The 18,652-nt window shown below is 34.7% G+C and overlaps 2 protein-coding genes across 2 annotated transcripts; both read left to right on the top strand.

The window, feature by feature from the left end:
* Window positions 1-20: 20 nt before the first annotated feature.
* LOC111470013 (cytoplasmic tRNA 2-thiolation protein 2) lies at window positions 21-4,744 on the top strand. Its single transcript, XM_023115455.1, has 7 exons — window positions 21-784; window positions 1,917-2,265; window positions 2,345-2,431; window positions 2,955-3,076; window positions 3,236-3,314; window positions 3,641-4,038; window positions 4,434-4,744. Exons 1-7 carry the CDS (start codon window positions 462-464, stop codon window positions 4,480-4,482), a joined length of 1,407 nt encoding a protein of 468 aa, XP_022971223.1. The 5' UTR covers window positions 21-461; the 3' UTR covers window positions 4,483-4,744.
* Window positions 4,745-6,418: 1,674 nt separating this feature from the next.
* On the top strand, window positions 6,419-11,094 carry LOC111470015 (NADH--cytochrome b5 reductase 1-like). The gene is made up of 9 exons (XM_023115457.1): window positions 6,419-6,625; window positions 8,052-8,193; window positions 8,314-8,404; window positions 8,496-8,573; window positions 9,871-9,951; window positions 10,085-10,174; window positions 10,263-10,328; window positions 10,465-10,551; window positions 10,822-11,094. Exons 1-9 carry the CDS (start codon window positions 6,511-6,513, stop codon window positions 10,912-10,914), a joined length of 843 nt encoding a protein of 280 aa, XP_022971225.1. The 5' UTR covers window positions 6,419-6,510; the 3' UTR covers window positions 10,915-11,094.
* The last annotated feature ends 7,558 nt before the right edge of the window (window positions 11,095-18,652 follow it).

The raw sequence follows: 18,652 nt of genomic DNA, 5'->3' as shown, positions 1-18,652 counted from the left end.
GCAGTGATGATGACTTCTTCACACAACGAGTGATCTTTCTCCTGGATATGCAGATTTAAGCAATGGTCCAATAAAATAATTATGCGTTGAAGAACAATATCTTATTGGAAATTGTATTTTTCTCGAACGGCCTTACTATTAGGGTTAGATATGTGTTGCAATTTTTGGTGTATGTGACTTTATGTGATGTGTTGCCATTTTTGTCGTATGTGATTTTATGTGATGGTTGCGTTAATTAACAATCATATTAGATTGACCCAACGCCCCAAGGAAACGCGCGCCAAGCCAAATCAGACCAAAGTTGGTTTGGTCCAGTTGGGTTGACCTAGAATGGTAAGACCAGACCTTGGCTAGGGTTTGGGTTGTATTAGGCCCTCATTTTGGCGCGTCTGCAAAATTTGCAAGTTTGCAACGAAGCCTTGGCATGCTCTGATTCTCAGGCAACTTACTCTCGACCACCTATGGCGTGTAATTCTTCAGCCTGTCAGTCCAACTGCTATAGAAATCAAGATGACGAGGCAACAGTCGAACAAGATTCACTTCGAACAAACAAGACCGATCGATTAGCCGCCACGTACGGAGACAGTGGTGATACACATCTCTGCTTTAAATGCAAGGCCAAGGAGCGCATGTCTAGCTCTGAAGAAGGAGACGATGGGCGCTTTTGCAGCGATTGCTTTCGGAGCAACTTGTTTGCAAAGTTTCGGCAGGCTGTAAACTCGAACGCCATGATCTCTCCTTCTGACAAAGTGCTTGTTGCCTTCTCCGGGGGTCCTTGTTCCAGGTCCTTCTTCTTTTTAGACTAATTATATTTATTTTTTCTCTTGTTATGTATTGGTTCATGGCTGTGGGTGCGCAGGGAACTACGTTTTGGAAGTTGCGAGTGGACTTGACAGTTGTCAGACTGATTATTTAGTTAGAATCCTGAGCGCTATTGATATTCTCGCGTCTTTCTGTTATTTGTATGCCTCTTTCCGCAGATTGGTTCAAAAGATTTGCAGCTTGTGTATAGTTATTAGGATCCTTGAGCAGGCCTCTAGGTTTATTTGTAGTTGACGTGAGTCAATCAATTTTATTTGGTCTAAATTTGAGCAGTAATGAAACTTACTTTGTGGCCCAAAATTTATTTGGTCAGGTTGGTGATTAGTCTATTATCTATCTCAGCATGTCCATTGATGGTAACCCCAGTAACGAAACTTTCTGAGCGCCAATGAAACCACTTTTCATTAATGAACTCAAAATCATGTTTAGATACGATAAGAACTAAAGTGACTACCTAGAATTTCTTTGACCATTGAAATGCTTTGCTATCATCGTGCAAACATATTATGTGCTATCCTGTGCCAATACTTCAAGGAAGAACTTAATTGAGTTATATTGACATGAACTTAGCTTAGTGGCTAGGACATTTTACTTCCTCTAAGAGGCTGCATACTTCTTAAGTGCTATCCTTTGCCAATACTTCAAGGAAGAACTTAATAAGTTATACTAACATGCGCTTAGCTCAGCTGTTAAGGCATTCTACTTCCTCTAGGAGGTTGCAGTTTTGAATCCTCTCATTCTACATTTGATTCATTATTTATTGAGTTGAATTATTTTCTACCTCTTAGTGATAGAGTTAAAGTGCACAACTTTATATGATCAATGTGGGATATGATTTGTAAGCTGTTTTTTCTTATAAGATAGCTAGAAGAACTGAACTGATTAACATCTTGATAGCTCCTTTTTTTTTTTCTTTTTTTTTTTTTGGCATGAACATCATGATAGCTCTTAGTGATGAATGATCTGGTATTCCTTTAGAAAGTCACCTATACAATTATTTAATCGGATTTTTTTATTACTAATTTATCTTGGAGGCACTGGAAACTGTTCATGATCTAAGAGACTTACGCTCCCCTTTCCAACAAAACTTCCAGGGTGGCTTTGCAATTTGTTCATGAGATGCAAGTTAAAGCACACAAAAATTTTGAAGCAAGTAGGGATAGATCACTGCATGTTTTTGGTGTTGGAGTTGCTTATATTGATGAAACCTCTGCTTGTCCTATCCCTTTGCATGAGATAGACAGAACAATTCAAACCATCCAATCAGTTGTGTCAAGTCTATCTCCACCGATAAAAGATTTGCATATTGTTCAAATTGAGAGTGTATACTCTTCAAATTTGAGTGACGGAAGGGAGAAGTTGAAGAAGTTATTAGATACAGTCAGTGATGTCACAGGAAAGGAAGACCTTATCTCACATTTGCGGATGTTATCCTTGCAAAAAGTTTGCTCCTCAACTTATTCCTTCAATTAGCTTGCAATCAAAGAGAGGGAAATTCTTAGTCCTATTGTTTGTTATGCAGATTGCCGCTGAAAATGGATACAACAGACTTGTACTTGGGACATGTACTTCAAGGATTGCTTGCCATGTGATTTCTTCCACTGTTAAGGTTTTTCTTCATTTGTTAAGCATACATTTACATATTTTAGTTTTAAGCAATTAATTTGAATATTCAATTACTAGTGTTTTCAGACTCATGATATTGACCGACCAGAATAGAAGGTTGGTGCATTGCTATTGGATCATTAAGTATGAGCTTGGCAATTGTGGACTTTTAATTATAATTTAGGCATGGCTGGCACTACACTGCAGGAAAAATTGGTGATGCTTGGGGGGGGNGGGGGGGGGGGGGGGGGGGGGGGGGGGGGGGGGGGGGGGGGGGGGGGGGGGGGGGGGGGGGGGGGGGGGGGGGGGGGGGGGGGGGGGGGGGGGGTTGCATTGTGCCAGACACCTCTATTAAGATATAGAAAATAGCTAGGGTAGCTACGGAATCTTATTATGTATTATTCTGTTGCTTTAAATTTTACGGCTAATGATTGTTGCAAGCTGCTTATTTTGTTCTGTTCTCCAAATCTTCCCATTTGGGATAGGTCCATGCACTGAGTATGACTTCGCTATTTTAATTCAAGCAGGGCCAAGGATATTCCTTACCGGCAGATATACAGTATGTTGATGCAAGGTGGGAGGTCCCAGTGGCACTTCCTCTACGTGATTGTCTTGCACAAGAGCTCAACATGCTTTGCTGTGCTGATGGGTCTGTATTTGTTAGGTTTATCACCAGAATGAATTCTTGGTTAACTTTGTCATGTTTAGTTCTTTACCGCTGTTAATTTTGCTTGTAGTCGTTGCATCATTAATTTGCACACTTCAAATGAATCTAACTGATGATAAGATCTGGTTCTTGGCAGGGCAGTCTAAAGACAGTGGAACTGACCAAAACATCCTTTTCTGGCATCAATGACTTGGTCTCATCATTTGTGGCTCTATTGCAGGTACAAGTAGGAAGTTGATTTAGAAAAATATGCAGTTTTGTACATTTTAGCTTAGGAGAATGACCTTTGTGAAGGGTAACTAATCTATTGAATCACTGCTGTGTGCAGCGATAAGACATGTTTGTGTGTTCAATTTACGAGCAATTTTGGTTGGGCATGGAAACAATTTAACTTCTAACGGAACTGCTCTAATTTCACCTTCTAATTCAAGTGATTGTTTCTGAGTAAGAAAAAAAATGCGTCTACGAGTTGTAAGGCCACTTGTCCTTCCCAGGACTGTTTTGCAGAACTTGACTGAAGAAATTTTGTTATACTTTCTTTTATAGGAAGAGAATCCCTCTCGTGAGTCTACAATTGTGAGAACTGCTGGCAAGCTTACTCCATTCAACTTTAGCAGAATTCCAGATTTGAATGAAAGTAATGGTGTTCCTTTGGCCACCAAAAGGCGTCAAAAGAGAAATAACTTTAAGCATGTTAACTCTTTATCATCGGAAACATTTTGTGCAGTCTGCAATGGTCCACTTAACATGTCCGATGTGCAAACTTTAAGGAGTTTTGAAGCTGGCCAGGTAAGTTCAATTTTGGCTGGTACCTGTTGTTCAAGTTGTCAATTTCAGATTCTTCCCAAGGATTCCATATCGCAAGAACTTCTTCTTTCACTCTTGCCACCCTCTATGGTTGCTCGAGCAATGCATGGCAGCCCTAGCAATTCCAATTCGCTAAGGTGAGGTTAAGTCTTGTATTACTGTTGGTACTATGAAGGAAAAAGGATAGTGCAAGTTTATGATAACTGAATTTTTTATTCTTAATATCTGTTGTTATCATCTTCCCACAAGGCTTTTTCCCTTGGATACTGAACCTGGGCATATCAAAAAAAGTTAAAAGTAGAATAAGATAAATTAAACAACTTCCAGCCTGTTTTTGTATGTTTCTTAAAATGTCTGTATTAAGTCATTTTAGATGGACTTGATGAAATTACTGAAATATTGTTGTTGTTTCATGTAGTTGTATGCTTAAAGTGCGTTGTAGCATGCAGTCTCCTTCAGACATCACTATGTTGAGCTCATTAAGTATTACTTTCAAAATATTCAAGCTGAATATTTCTGTTCTTAATTGCAGGGAGAAAATACAGGAATTCTTGCTGTCAGATGATGAAGTCGAATCTTAATCCAGGTTAACAACCAGCAAAATTGGCTTCTCTCAACAATGATAATTATACGTGCATTTGTAGAATTTATGGGAAGGCATCGACTTTTCTTTTCTTAGCTGCGGTTTGCTTTCTTTTCGTCTGTTGCATTCAGTTCATTTATACAGAAACAGATTCTTTTACACACTGGTATATGCTTCTATTTTAGGTTCCTAACATATGCTAGACTGCCTGATTATTCATCACATAAAATGCTGATTATGAAAAATCTTTTAATGTTTAATTCAAGCATCCTGCAAGTGCTGGATGGAGTAGTAGACGATTAACCTTTCGCGGTAGTATTTGGAGATTTTACCACCAATTAATGAGAAGTGGCATCCAATCAGTAGAACTGAGACAGGTAATGAGCCTTACCTGTCATAACATCTCATGATCATGATACTAAATGAGTAATTACTGAAATCATTTTTTCAGGATAGCAGTCATCCATAGCATGCATGAAAACTCATGATTGACTTTTCAATGTACATAACAATTCTACATGCTAACATCACATTCATCATATAATACAACATAAATGTGTATTTTCCCTTTTTCTACTTTAACATGTAAGATTGGAAAGAAGTTGAATCTCTAATTCTTTGGTTAGGAATGTTTTAATTCTTTGTTCGAGAATATATGCATTAACTAGTTGAACTATGTTATCAGTTGCTCTATTTATAATTTTTAACTTATAATTTTTCAAGTCAAAATCCCATTTAAACTGGTATATTTTAAAAATAGATTCAACATCCATGTGATTGGTAAGTTAACCCTTTTTCTTCTCCATCTTGTTTAATGGCATGTGCCTCATGAAGGAATAATTTATAAACTCACAAGTCACATGAATATTTCTTCATTATTATTATTTAAAAAATAATAATATTATGATTAAAATAGACCACTTGTTTATTGCCTTATTAAATTTGATAAAAAAAAAAATAGTTGGTCATATGAAACGCCACCGCACTCTCAAGCTGTTTGCATCAACCCATTCCTTTTTTATTCATCTCAATAACTATTAAATCAATGGAAAATATAATTAATTCAAATTTCAACAAAATTCAATATAAGATATTTCTTTTATTTAACGTTTAATGACAATAACATAAATATAATTAAAATCATCCATTAAAAAGTTAAATATTATTTTTAATCTTGAATAAATTTTATCAATATATAAGTTTAATAACAATCTTAAACAAGTAAATGAAATATCCGTAAACTTTAGATCCTCAAACACATAAGATAATCGTTGATAACTAATCTTTTATTTAAAAGGTGTCTAGAAACCTAAGCGTGTACTCATGATGATATTCCATACTAAGCATCGAAGCAAAGATAGTATAAGTGAAACCTTATTTAATTACTAAATGATGATATACGTATACTCAATAGGTGACCTATGTTAATTTCCATTGAGCAAGAAAGCAACCAAATTATACCATTAATATAATGATATCTTTTTTTGTTTTTTTTTTTTCGTGAACACAAAAATAAAACGGACCAAATTTTGAACTCCCTCAAACAGAAGAAACTGCAATAGCACATTTAAGAAAACATTATAAAAAAAAAAAATTGTGACAAATTTATCATAATCCGTTAACTTAGACTTTTAGATTGATTAATGATTGAACATGACAGATAGATCGTCTTCCATGAACTAATAATTTATTTTGATATTTTTTATAAATATATATATAAAAAAGAACATTTTAGTTATTATATTGGGAAACTTATTTCATTTCAACAATATATTTAAATTTAGCGTTAGTATGTGGGGGTATGAAATAGAAGAACTAAGTAATATTTAAAGGAAATAAAGAACACTTCCCTCCACGACCAGGCAACCAACGGCAAGTAACGAATATTTTAATTCGTCCCATTCCTTTGACATTTTCTGGATCTCCATCATCATTTACTTGACCAGGACTCAAATCCAACTCCTTAAACCCACCATTTTTCTTCCTTCTTACCTACCCCTCATTCTTCCAAGTCTCCCAATTTCTGATGGAGATCTTACAGGCTCTCGATGCTCAGGTTCTCACTGGCTTAGCCGCCGCCCTGGTTGCCATTGTTGCTGGTGCCTTTTTCCTTGTCTCCTCCAGAAAACCAGCATCCAGAGGTTTTACTCCACCTTCTGATTTGATTCTTTGAAATGAAAGCCTTATGGGTCTTTATTTACTGGTTTGGTTTATTGGGTGTTTTAAATTCTCTATCCAGTTCGAATTTGTGATGCTCTGATGTTTTGATTCGTGGGTTGTGATGTTTTTGAACTGTGTTGAAGTATTTATTAAGATTGAATTTATACTGATCCATTAGCTTAACCTTTTACTTCTTATGATGATTTTACATTGGTATAAGGGAGGAATTATCTCCTCCTTGATTAATATTGATAGCTACATGTTTTGATTACCACCTCCGGTAGATATTGTCTACTTTAGCCCGTTAAGTATCACCGTCAGCCTCACGGTTTTTAAAACGTGTCTATTAGGGAGAGGTTTCCACACCCTTATAAGAAATGTTTCGTTCCCTTCTCAAACCGAGGCAGGATCTCACAATCCTTGGGGGCCAAATGCCCTTTCTGCACACCGCTCAGTGTCTTTACCATTTGTAACAACCCAAGCTCACCACTAGTAGATATTGTCCGCTTTTGCCCATTACGTATTGCCATTAGTCTCATGGTTTTTAAAATGTGTTTGCTAAGAAGAGGTTTCCACACCCTTGTAAGGAATGCTTTGTTTCCCTCTTCAACCGATGCGGGATCTCACAATCCTTTGGGGCCAAATGTCCTTGCTGGCACACCACCCGGTGTCTAGCTCTACCATTTGTAACAGCCCAAGCTCACCGCTAGTAGATATCGTCCACTTTGGCCCATTACATATTGCCATCAGCCGCACGGTTTTTAAACGCGCTTGCTAGGGAGAGGTTTCCACACCCTTATAAGGAATGCTTTGTTCCCCTCTTCAACCGATGCAGTATCTCACAATCCTTGGGGGCCCAACATCCTCGCTGGCACACCGCCCGGTGTCTAGCTCTATCATTTGTAACAGCCCAAGCCCACCGTTAGTAGATATCATCCACTTTAGCCCGTTATGTATTGCCGTTAACCTCACGGTTTTTAAAACGCATATGCTAGGGAGAGGTTTCCACACCCCTATAAAGAATGATTCATTCCCCTCTCCAACCACTCACAAATTTAGCATAGAAGTGGTAGCATTTGCAGAAAAAGGTCAAGTGCTTAGCTAGGCCTTTGGACGTGTTTAAATTTCAAACTAGCTAATTGATCAAAATTCTAATGGCCATGAAAATTATCTTCATCTTTGTTGAGCTCTTGGTCAATGTGAAATGGTAGATGTTATGGGAAATATGCATTTTAAAAAAGATAATGCTCTTTTCTTGCCCTGACTCTTATGAGAGGATTAACACCTATAATGTTATCTAATTAGCAGCTAATGTTCTTGAACCATCTTTTCTTGATATCATCACAATTTCTTGATATCTTAATAAAATTGATTGGTTCATATGTGGCATGTGGTTTGTGACTACAGCCTGCTTGGATCCTGATAACTTTAAGGAGTTTAAACTTGTTAAGCGCACGAAGCTGAGCCATAATGTGGCAAAGTTCATTTTTATACTTCCCAAGACCGATTCAATTCTTGGTCTTCCTATTGGACAGCATCTAAGTTGCAGGTTTCATTTTATCCAATATATTTGTTTTCCCAGCCATTATAGCGATGCAGCTATGATACTCAGCAGTTAACACACCTAATATTTGGTTCATTTTCCCTCTGTTTAAAATCATATGTGCAGGGGAAAGGATAGCCAAGGTGAAGAGGTTATTAAATCTTACACCCCAGTTACCTTGGACTCTGATGTTGGATATTTTGAGCTAGTCATAAAGGTACATATATAAATCTGCTACAGGTTAATGATGCCACATTGATTATCATTATTCCACTTCTGATTCTTATATGATTGTGTGTGTGATTTAGATGTATCCCCAAGGAAGGATGTCGCATCATTTTCGAGAAATGCGTATGGGGGACTTTCTTGCTGTGAAGGGACCAAAGGTATGTCTTCCTTACATACAAACTTTGACAACAGTTTTGGAATGTGTTATTGTTTGATTCTGTAAGAAGCTTTTGTTTGAGTGACTGAATTTCCCTTGATTTGGATTGAACTCGATAGTGATTGTGATCTGTTAATCTAAATGATGTTTTGTCCTCTCGGTGTTGATTACTTTTTGTATTATGTTTCTTCTGTTGAGATATTGTGTTGTTCATGGTGAAGGAGATATACAACATTATTGTACATATTGTCCTCTTTGGGCTTTCCCTTTCGAGCTTCCCCTCAAGGTTTTTGAAACGCGTCTGTTATGAAAAGGTTTTCACACCCTCATAAAGAATGTTTCATTCCCCTTTTGGGCTTTCCCTTTCGAGCTTCCCCTCAAGGTTTTTGAAACGCGTCTGTTATGAAGAGGTTTTCACACCCTCATAAAGAATGCTTCATTCCCCTCCCCAACCGATGTGGGATCTCACAATTAACGTTCTTGCTGACACACCGCCTTGTGTCCACCCCCCTTCGGGGCTTAGCCTCCTCGCTGGCACATTGCCCGGTGTCTGGCTTTGATACCATTTGTAACGGCCCAAGTCCACCGCTAGCAGATATTGTCCACTTTGGGCTTTCTCTTTCGGGCTTCCCCTCAAGGTTTTTAAATCGTGTCGGCTAGGGAGAGGTTTCCACACCCTTATAAAGAATGCTTCGTTCTCCTCCCCAACCGATATGGGATCTCACAATCCACTCTCCTTCAGAGCCAGCATCCTTACTGGCACTCGTTTCTTTCTCCAATCAATGTGGGACCCCCAAATCCACCCCCTTCCGAGCTCAGCCTTCTCCATGGCATGTCACCCAGTGTCTAGCTCAGATACCATTTGTAACGGTCCAAGCCCATCACTATGTCCTCTTTAGACTTTCTCTTTCGGACTTCCCCTCAAGGTTTTTATATCGCGTCGACTAGGGAGAAGTTTCCACACCCTCATACAGAATGCTTCGTTCTTCTCCCCAACCAATGTGAGATTAGATACACAAACACATAAAAACACACGATAGTAAATGTCAAAGACAAATTGCAAAATGACTAACCTTTCGAGAGGAGCATCTCTCTCCCAAGTCCCACTAAAATGATCTACCACAAAACTAAGCTCCCTAAAACTTCTATTTCTTTAACCAAGACACCTCTAACTAATAACAACTATGCCCTTATTAATAACATACCAATCCCCCACGTAGGATCTATGTCCTTATAGAATTGAGTTGCTTTGAATGCTGCCTATTTTAGAAATTTATGTACTCCATCAATTATTGCAGGGAAGTTTCAAGTATCAACCTGGTAAAGTTAGAGCATTTGGGATGCTCGCTGGAGGCTCTGGCATTACACCCATGTATCAAGTAATGAAGCAAACTTTTCTTCAACAACACATTTTCCATTATTCTTGGAATCTTGGCCCTATTTTGTTGTTTCATTGTCTCTTGTCATGTTTTAAAACAAGACGAAACTCTCTCATTTTTACTTCTGTTCTAGGTTGCTCGGTCTATATTAGAAAACCCGAACGACAAGACAAAGATTCACCTTATTTATGCCAATGTTACACTTGAAGATATTCTTTTGAAGGTAATTATTTTCTTTGTTTTTTTCTTCAACTTCTTACTTTCTTCCCATTAGAAATACATAACAATACAATAATCACTTGTATTTGCAGGAGGAATTGGATCTTCTTGCCAAGAGATACCCTGATCGCTTCAAGATCTACTATGTGTTAAACCAGGTCAGTTAAAAGTTTATAAACTTAGTATTAATCTAATACAATGGTACGAGGATACTGAGAATATATTAAATAACGACTTTAGAGTATTTGTATAATGTTTAATGTTACTACTCATGTTCTTTGGACATTGAAATAGCCTCCTAAAGTTTGGGATGGCGGCGTCGGCTTTGTGTCGAAAGAAATGATTCGAGCGCATTGCCCTGCACCGGCCTCTTACATTCAGGTACTAGGTTTAAATCTTATTTTGGTCTCTAAACTTTCATGTTTATTGTTTTAGTTCCTTCGAAATGTGTTCCTAAACCTCTTAAAAACCGTTTTAGTCATTATAGTTACTTTTGATAAGTTATTTATGTAAAGTTTATGTGATATAGCATTCGAAATTTGATAAGATTAGATAACTTAGGGACCATGATAGGATTTGAACTTCGAACCTTTCTTCATTGCACGACATCTACGATAGCTTCTAACTTTTTTCTCGAACCAATGTGTTTAGATTTTGCGGTGTGGTCCACCGCCGATGAACAAGGCCATGGCTGCCCACCTTGATGCTCTTGGATATACACCTGAAATGCAGTTCCAATTCTAGTTCATGGTGACTCTTCAATATTTCGTGATTTAAAGATGAGGACTTCAACTTTCATTCTAAAAATTTAGTTGTACGAGTGAGCATCAAAGATGTGAACTATTATGTGTAACTTTTCAAACATGGCTGTGATTTCGCATTACAATTGATGCCAATAAAATGGGAATAATTTCTTGCGTTTGTTGTAATTGTTAACTTCTTGATGGAATAACGCGCGTCTGCTAGGTAGAGGTTTCCATACCCTTGTAAAGAATGCTTCATTCTCCTCCCCAACCGATATGGGTGTTGGCTTATTGGCCCTTGATCTCACATTAATTAATTTCAATGAATTAATTATTGATGTTTTGATGATAACAAACCTACTTTTAATTATTAACTATTTTCAGTTTTTTGAACTGTCCACAGTATAAGGTCGGGAATAACGATTACAACAACTTTTCAATTACTCAAATCAGAGCTAAAACGAAGAAATTAGAGTCGAGACAACATACCCGACGTGATGATGTGGCAACAAAATCAAAATGATGGACAAATCAAAATATATCAAAGTATGACATTTATAATATTGGAAGAGTAACACATGGTGGAGTTTTTCTTATTATTACATTTCTAAATAAAATTATTTTTACAAATATAAATTTGAATATAACCGTTACTCACATCGAATTTTATTATTACTATATTATATTATTATATTATTATATTTTAAAATTTTGGTAGTTACTCACATCATTTTTATTATTATTATATTATTATATTTATAATAAATTTTGAATTACATTTTACCGTTACTCACATAACTTTTTATTATTATTATATTATATTACTATTATATTAAAATTTTGAAATAAATGAATTTAGAAAATTTTCTTACTTAATTACTTTTAATCTCCACCTTCCATTATTCCTAACACAATCCAATGGTCAATATTCAATCCTACATTTTGCCACTTTTCTCCTCTATATAAACTCATCTTCCCCACATTTTTAAAAGATACAACTTACATACATTCTTCAATCCTCATTTGTTCAAAGTCTCCATTGTTTATTGCTCTCTCCAAGCTTACAAGTTTATTTCTTTTCATCTTATTCTTGAGAGGGATTATTATTATATTGTGAGGAAATAGTTGTCAGTATCCCAAATTGTAAATCTACTCTTTGAGAGAGTTGTGGTGTGTTATTATCAAACTCAAATACTTGTATCGGTTTGATCCTGCGTCGTTGAAAGGATTGAGTTTGCTCTTGAACTCGTAAAAAGAGCGGTGTACCGGTTTGGCTCTGATCCGTGGAAAGAGTCGGAAAAGTTCTTTATTCAAATTCCCAAGAGGCGCTTGGGGAGTGGAGTAGGTCGAGTTTGACCGAACCACTATAAAACTACGGTGTCATTTTCTCTAACTCTTTCCTATTTAATTTCAAGATTATTATTATGTTTATTGCATGTTCTACTTGATTATTGTTTTGACTTGAATTATTTTGTTTTAGTAATTATCATCTTCTACTTATTTGTAAAAAGTTTTATCATTAGAAAAATTAATCAAGTTTAAACACTTTTATCGTTAAAACCCTATTCACCCCCCCTCTAGGGTTGCCATACCGATCCAACAATTGGTATCAGAGCAGGTTGCTCCTATAGATTTTTTATCTAAACTTTATTGTTCGAGCTTATGGCAAACCTACGTGTTAAAAATGGTTTTAGTGAAGGACAATCAACTTCTAGGCCACCTTATTTTGATGGAACAAATTATACATGTTGGAAAGCTAGGATGAAAATTTATTTGCAATCCGTTGATTATCAATTGTGGTTAAATGTTAGTAATGGTCCTTACATTCCAATAAAAATTGTTAATAATATTGAGGTGCCTAAATTAGAAAATGAATTTGATGAGCATGATATGAAAAAATGTTCTTTGAATGCTAGTGCTATCAATTGTCTGTATTGTGCCTTAAGTAATGATGAATTTAATAGAGTATGTATGTGTTCTTCGGCATATGAAATTTGGAAAACTCTTGAAGTAACTCATGAGGGAACCAATCAAGTTAAAGAAACAAAAATTAGCATGTTAGTTCATAATTATGAACTATTTAAAATGGAGGAAAATGAACCTATTGGTGATATGTTTACTAGATTTACTAATATTTTAAATGCTTTGAAAAATCTTGGAAAAGTATATTCTACCTCCGAAAATGTAAGAAAAATTCTTAGGTCTCTGCCTAAAAGTTGGGAGGCAAAAGTGACGGCGATTCAAGAAGCAAAGGATCTCACAAAGCTTCCTTTGGATGAACTCATTGGTTCTCTCATGACACATGAGATTACCATGAACGGGCACATGGAAGAAGAATCCAAAAAGAAGAAAAGTATAGCCCTAAAATCCATCAAAGTTGACTCTGAAGATGAGGACGTCCTTGATGAAGATGATGTCGCCTACTTCACACGTAAGTATAAAAATTTTATTAAAAGGAAGAAACAATTAAAAAAACATTTCACAAATCAAAAAGAGTCAAAAGGTGAAAAGAGCAAAAACGATGAGGTAATATGTTATGAATGTAAAAAGCCGGGTCATATAAGAACGGATTGTCCTCTCCTCAAATCATCTAAGAAATCCAAGAAGAAAGCAATGAAGGCTACTTGGGATGATAGTGATGAAAGTGCAAGTGGAAGTGATGAAGAAGTTGCAAATTTTTGCTTCATGGCTCATAGTGACAAAGAGGATGAACAAGAAGATGAACAAGAAGATGAGGTAACTCTTGAATCTCTTTCTTATCATGAATTATTTAAACTTGTTGATGAGATGACAATTGATTTAGAAAAACTTAGTTCAAAGTATGTTGTGCTTAAAAAGAAATATAAGACTTCAATTATTGAAAATAAGTCTTTGCTAAATGAAATTTCTTGCTTGAAGGAGAAGGATCATAATATTGTTAAAATTGATGTACCTTGTGAAAAGCATGTATTTGATTGTGATGAGAAAAATGCATTAATTGATAAAGTCAAGACTCTTGAGCATGATTGTGGTGAAAAAGATAAATTAATTAAATTGCTCAAAGAGAATGAATCAAATAATTTGCAAGAACTTGGTAGGGCTAAGGAATCTATTAAAATGTTAACAATAGGTGCTCAAAAATTAGATAAAATACTTGAAGGAGGTAAGTCATATGGTGATAAAAGAGGATTAGGCTATATTGATGAATGTTCTACACCTTCAAGTTCTAAAACAATCTTTGTTAAAGCATCCCCTATCTTGCCTAAATCTAACACATGTAAATTTGTATCTAAGTATGATAAATCTAGATTTGTGCCTATATGTCATTATTGTGGTGTTGAAGGTCATATTAGACCTAAGTGCTTTAAATTGAAAAATTCTCAAAATATTCATTTAGGAAGAAAAGTTTCTCAAAATACAAAGTTTAACAATGTTTTAGAAAATAATTTTTCGAATAAAAATAGAATACACAAATTTAGTCCAAGAAATAAATTCTTGCATAATGTCGTTTGTTTCTCGTGTGGTAAGTTTGGACATAAAGATTATTCTTGTTACTTATCTAAATACAATGTCTTTAATATGAATGCAAATATGAAATGGATTCCTAAATTTGTGAATACTAACTTTCTAGGACCCAAACAAGTATGGGTACCAAAAGGTCAATTTTGAATATCTTTGTTTTTAGGTTTGTTTGAAAGCCTCCAAGAAAAATAAGTGGTACTTGGATAGTGGTTGCTCAAGACACATGACGGGTAATCCATCCAAGTTTGTCAATCTTTCCAAGAAGGATGGTGGCTTAGTAACCTTTGGTGATAACAAGAAGGGTAAAATAATTGGTAAGGGTACTATAGGTAATGACTCTTGTACTCTCATTAAAAATGTATTGTTAGTTGATGGTTTAAAGCATGACTTACTTAGCATTAGTCAATTATGTGATAAAGGTTTTAGAGTTGTATTTGATAAGAATAATTGCATAATTGAAAATGCTAGTGATAGAAAAGTTTTGTTTGTAGGAAATAGAGACGATAATGTGTATACTATTGATTTGAATGATTGTCCTACAAATGATAAATGTCTTTCGGTTTTGCTTGATAACTCTTGGCTATGGCATAGAAGACTAGGACATGCTAGTATGTACTTGATTTCAAATATTTCAAAAAATTCATTAGTGAGAGGTCTCCCTCAACTTAAATTTGAAAAAGATAAAATTTGTGACGCTTGTCAAATGGGTAAGCAAACTAAGTCTTCTTTCAAATCTAAAAATATGATTTCTACTACTAGACCTCTTCAACTACTCCATATAGACTTATTTGGCCCTTCTAAAATAGCTAGTTATGGAGGAAATTATTATGCTTTTGTGATAGTGGATGATTTTTCAAGATTTACTTGGGTTTTGATGATAAAACATAAGAATGATGTTTTGAAAAGATTTGCTAGTTTTGTAAAAAGAGTTCAAAATGAAAAAGGGTTTTTAATTACTAAAATTAGGAGTGACCATGGGGGAGAATTTAACAGTGTTGCCTTTGAAAAATTTTGTGAAGATAATGGTTTTTCTCATGACTTCTCCTCTCCAAGGACTCCTCAACAAAACGGTGTGGTTGAAAGGAAAAATCGTACTTTACAAGAATTTGCTAGATCAATGTTAAATGAGTATGATTTACCTAAATATTTTTGGGCGGAAGCCGTTAATACCGCTTGTTATATTTTAAATAGAGTTTTAATTAGACCTTCATTAAATAAAACTCCTTATGAACTCTGGCATAACAAAATTCCAAATGTTGGGTATTTCAAAGTTTTTGGTTGTAAATGTTTTATTTTGAACAACAAAGAAAAGCTTGGAAAGTTTGATTCAAAAACGGATATTGGTATTTTTCTTGGCTATTCATCTACTAGTAAAGCTTATAGAATTTTCAATAAGAGAACTTTAGTTATTGAAGAATCTATGCATGTGGTATTTGATGAATCTTGCAATAATATTTCTAATGAGTCTATTTGTAGTGATGATTTAGAAAGAAATTTTGGAGATTTACTCGTTAGTGACAACGGCAAAGAAATTGTTACGAGTAAAGAAGAGATGAGCTTAAAGGAAGAAGGTTCTTCATCAATGCCAAAAGAATGGAGGTATGCCTTGTCTCATCCCAAGGACTTGATTCTTGGTGATCTCGAACAAGGTGTGAAAACTCGCTCTTCTATTAATTTATTTAATAATCTTGCTTTTGTTTCTCAAATTGAACCAAAAAGTCTTAAGGATGCCGAAAATGATGAGTTTTGGATTTTAGCCATGCAAGAAGAGCTAAATCAATTTGAAAGGAACAAAGTTTGGGAATTAGTCCATAGGCCATCTAATACTTCTATTATTGGAACCAAATGGGTTTTTAGAAATAAAATGGATGAAAATGGGAATATCATTAGAAATAAAGCTAGGCTTGTAGCTCAAGGTTATTGTCAAGAGGAAGGCATAGATTATGAAGAAACTTTTGCACCCGTTGCTAGATTAGAAGCTATTAGAATGTTACTTGCTTTTGCTTCTTACAAAAATTTTGTATTATATCAAATGGATGTGAAAAGTGCATTTTTGAATGGTTATATTATGGAGGAAGTTTATGTAGAACAACCTCCCGGATTTGAAAATGTAGAATTTCCTCATCATGTCTATAAGTTGAAAAAGGCTCTTTATGGCTTAAAACAAGCTCCAAGAGCTTGGTATGATAGACTTAGTAATTTTCTTATTGGGAATGATTTTAAAATGGGCAAACTCGACACTACACTCTTTATTAAGATTAAAGAAAACGATATGCTATTAGTGCAAATATATGTGGATGATATCATATTTGGTTCTACTAATCCTTCTTTATGTGAAGAATTTTCTAAATGTATGCATAGTGAGTTTGAGATGAGTATGATGGGAGAACTCAGTTTCTTTCTTGGACTTCAAATCAAACAACTCAAGAATGGTATCTTCATCAATCAAGAGAAATACACTAAAGATTTGCTCAAAAGATTCAAGTTCAATGGAGGTAAGATTGCAAGAACTCCCATGAGCACATCCACTAAGCTTGACAAGGATGAAAAAGGTAAAAGTGTGGATATTAAAGCTTATCGAGGTATGATTGGATCTTTACTTTACTTGACCGCTAGTAGACCCGATATTATGTTTAGTGTATGTCTTTGTGCTAGATTTCAATCTTGTCCTAAGGAATCTCATTTACATGCCGTTAAGAGAATATTTAAATATTTGCTTGGAACTATTGATCTAGGATTGTGGTATCCTAGAAATGTTGAATTTAAATTGGTAGGATATTCTGATGCAGATTTTGCCGGAAGCTTACTTGATCGTAAAAGTACTAGTGGAACTTGTCAATTTCTTGGTAGTTCCTTAGTTTCTTGGTTTAGTAAAAAGCAAAATTCGGTTGCCTTATCTACTACCGAAGCGGAATATATTGCGGTTGCTAGTTGCTGTGCTCAAATTCTTTGGATGAAACAAACTCTTTGTGATTTTGGATTAAAGTTTCATAGTGTGCCTATATTTTGTGATAATACAAGTGCTATTAATTTAACTAAAAATCCTATTCATCATTCTAGAACTAAACATATTGACATTAGACATCATTTTATTAGAGAGCATGTGCAAAATGGACATATTATTCTTGATTTTGTAAACTCTAATAATCAACTGGCCGATATTTTCACCAAGCCATTGAATGAAGAAATTTTTTGCAAAAATAGGCTTGAGCTTGGTATTATTCGTTGTGATATATCTTGAATTTTATAATTTTTGAATGCATGTTTTTAGGGGGAGCCATTATGTCATTATTAAATGCATTCTCTTTCAATTGTTCATTTTGATGATTACAAAGGGGGAGAAAATTAAGAAAAATATGTTCTAAATTTGTTATTTTATAATTTATGAATCATTTACTTGGTGTTTCATAATTTCTTGAGGCATTAATATAAGGGAGAATATGCTCTTGAGTGAAATTTATGATAATATATTAGTATGTAGTGATATTATTACATGGATGTTGTATTATTGGTTTTTATGAATTTTTCTTTAAATGATTTGTCATCATCAAAAAGGGGGAGATTGTTGGCTTATTGGCCCTTGATCTCACATTAATTAATTTCAATGAATTAATTATTGATGTTTTGATGATAACAAACCTACTTTTAATTATTAACTATTTTCAGTTTTTTGAACTGTCCACAGTATAAGGTCGGGAATAACGATTACAACAACTTTTCAATTACTCAAATCAGAGCTAAAACGAAGAAATTAGAGTCGAGACAACATACCCGACGTGATGATGTGGCAACAAAATCAAAATGATGGACAAATCAAAATATATCAAAGTATGACATTTATAATATTGGAAGAGTAACACATGGTGGAGTTTTTCTTATTATTACATTTCTAAATAAAATTATTTTTACAAATATAAATTTGAATATAACCGTTACTCACATCGAATTTTATTATTACTATATTATATTATTATATTATTATATTTTAAAATTTTGGTAGTTACTCACATCATTTTTATTATTATTATATTATTATATTTATAATAAATTTTGAATTACATTTTACCGTTACTCACATAACTTTTTATTATTATTATATTATATTACTATTATATTAAAATTTTGAAATAAATGAATTTAGAAAATTTTCTTACTTAATTACTTTTAATCTCCACCTTCCATTATTCCTAACACAATCCAATGGTCAATATTCAATCCTACATTTTGCCACTTTTCTC

This window comes from Cucurbita maxima, unplaced genomic scaffold (genome assembly GCF_002738345.1).
Source record: "Cucurbita maxima cultivar Rimu unplaced genomic scaffold, Cmax_1.0 Cma_Scf00043, whole genome shotgun sequence".
NCBI lineage: Eukaryota > Viridiplantae > Streptophyta > Magnoliopsida > Cucurbitales > Cucurbitaceae > Cucurbita > Cucurbita maxima.
The sequence above is the reverse complement of the archived record's forward strand: the minus strand, read 5'-3'. Positions and strand labels throughout refer to the sequence as shown.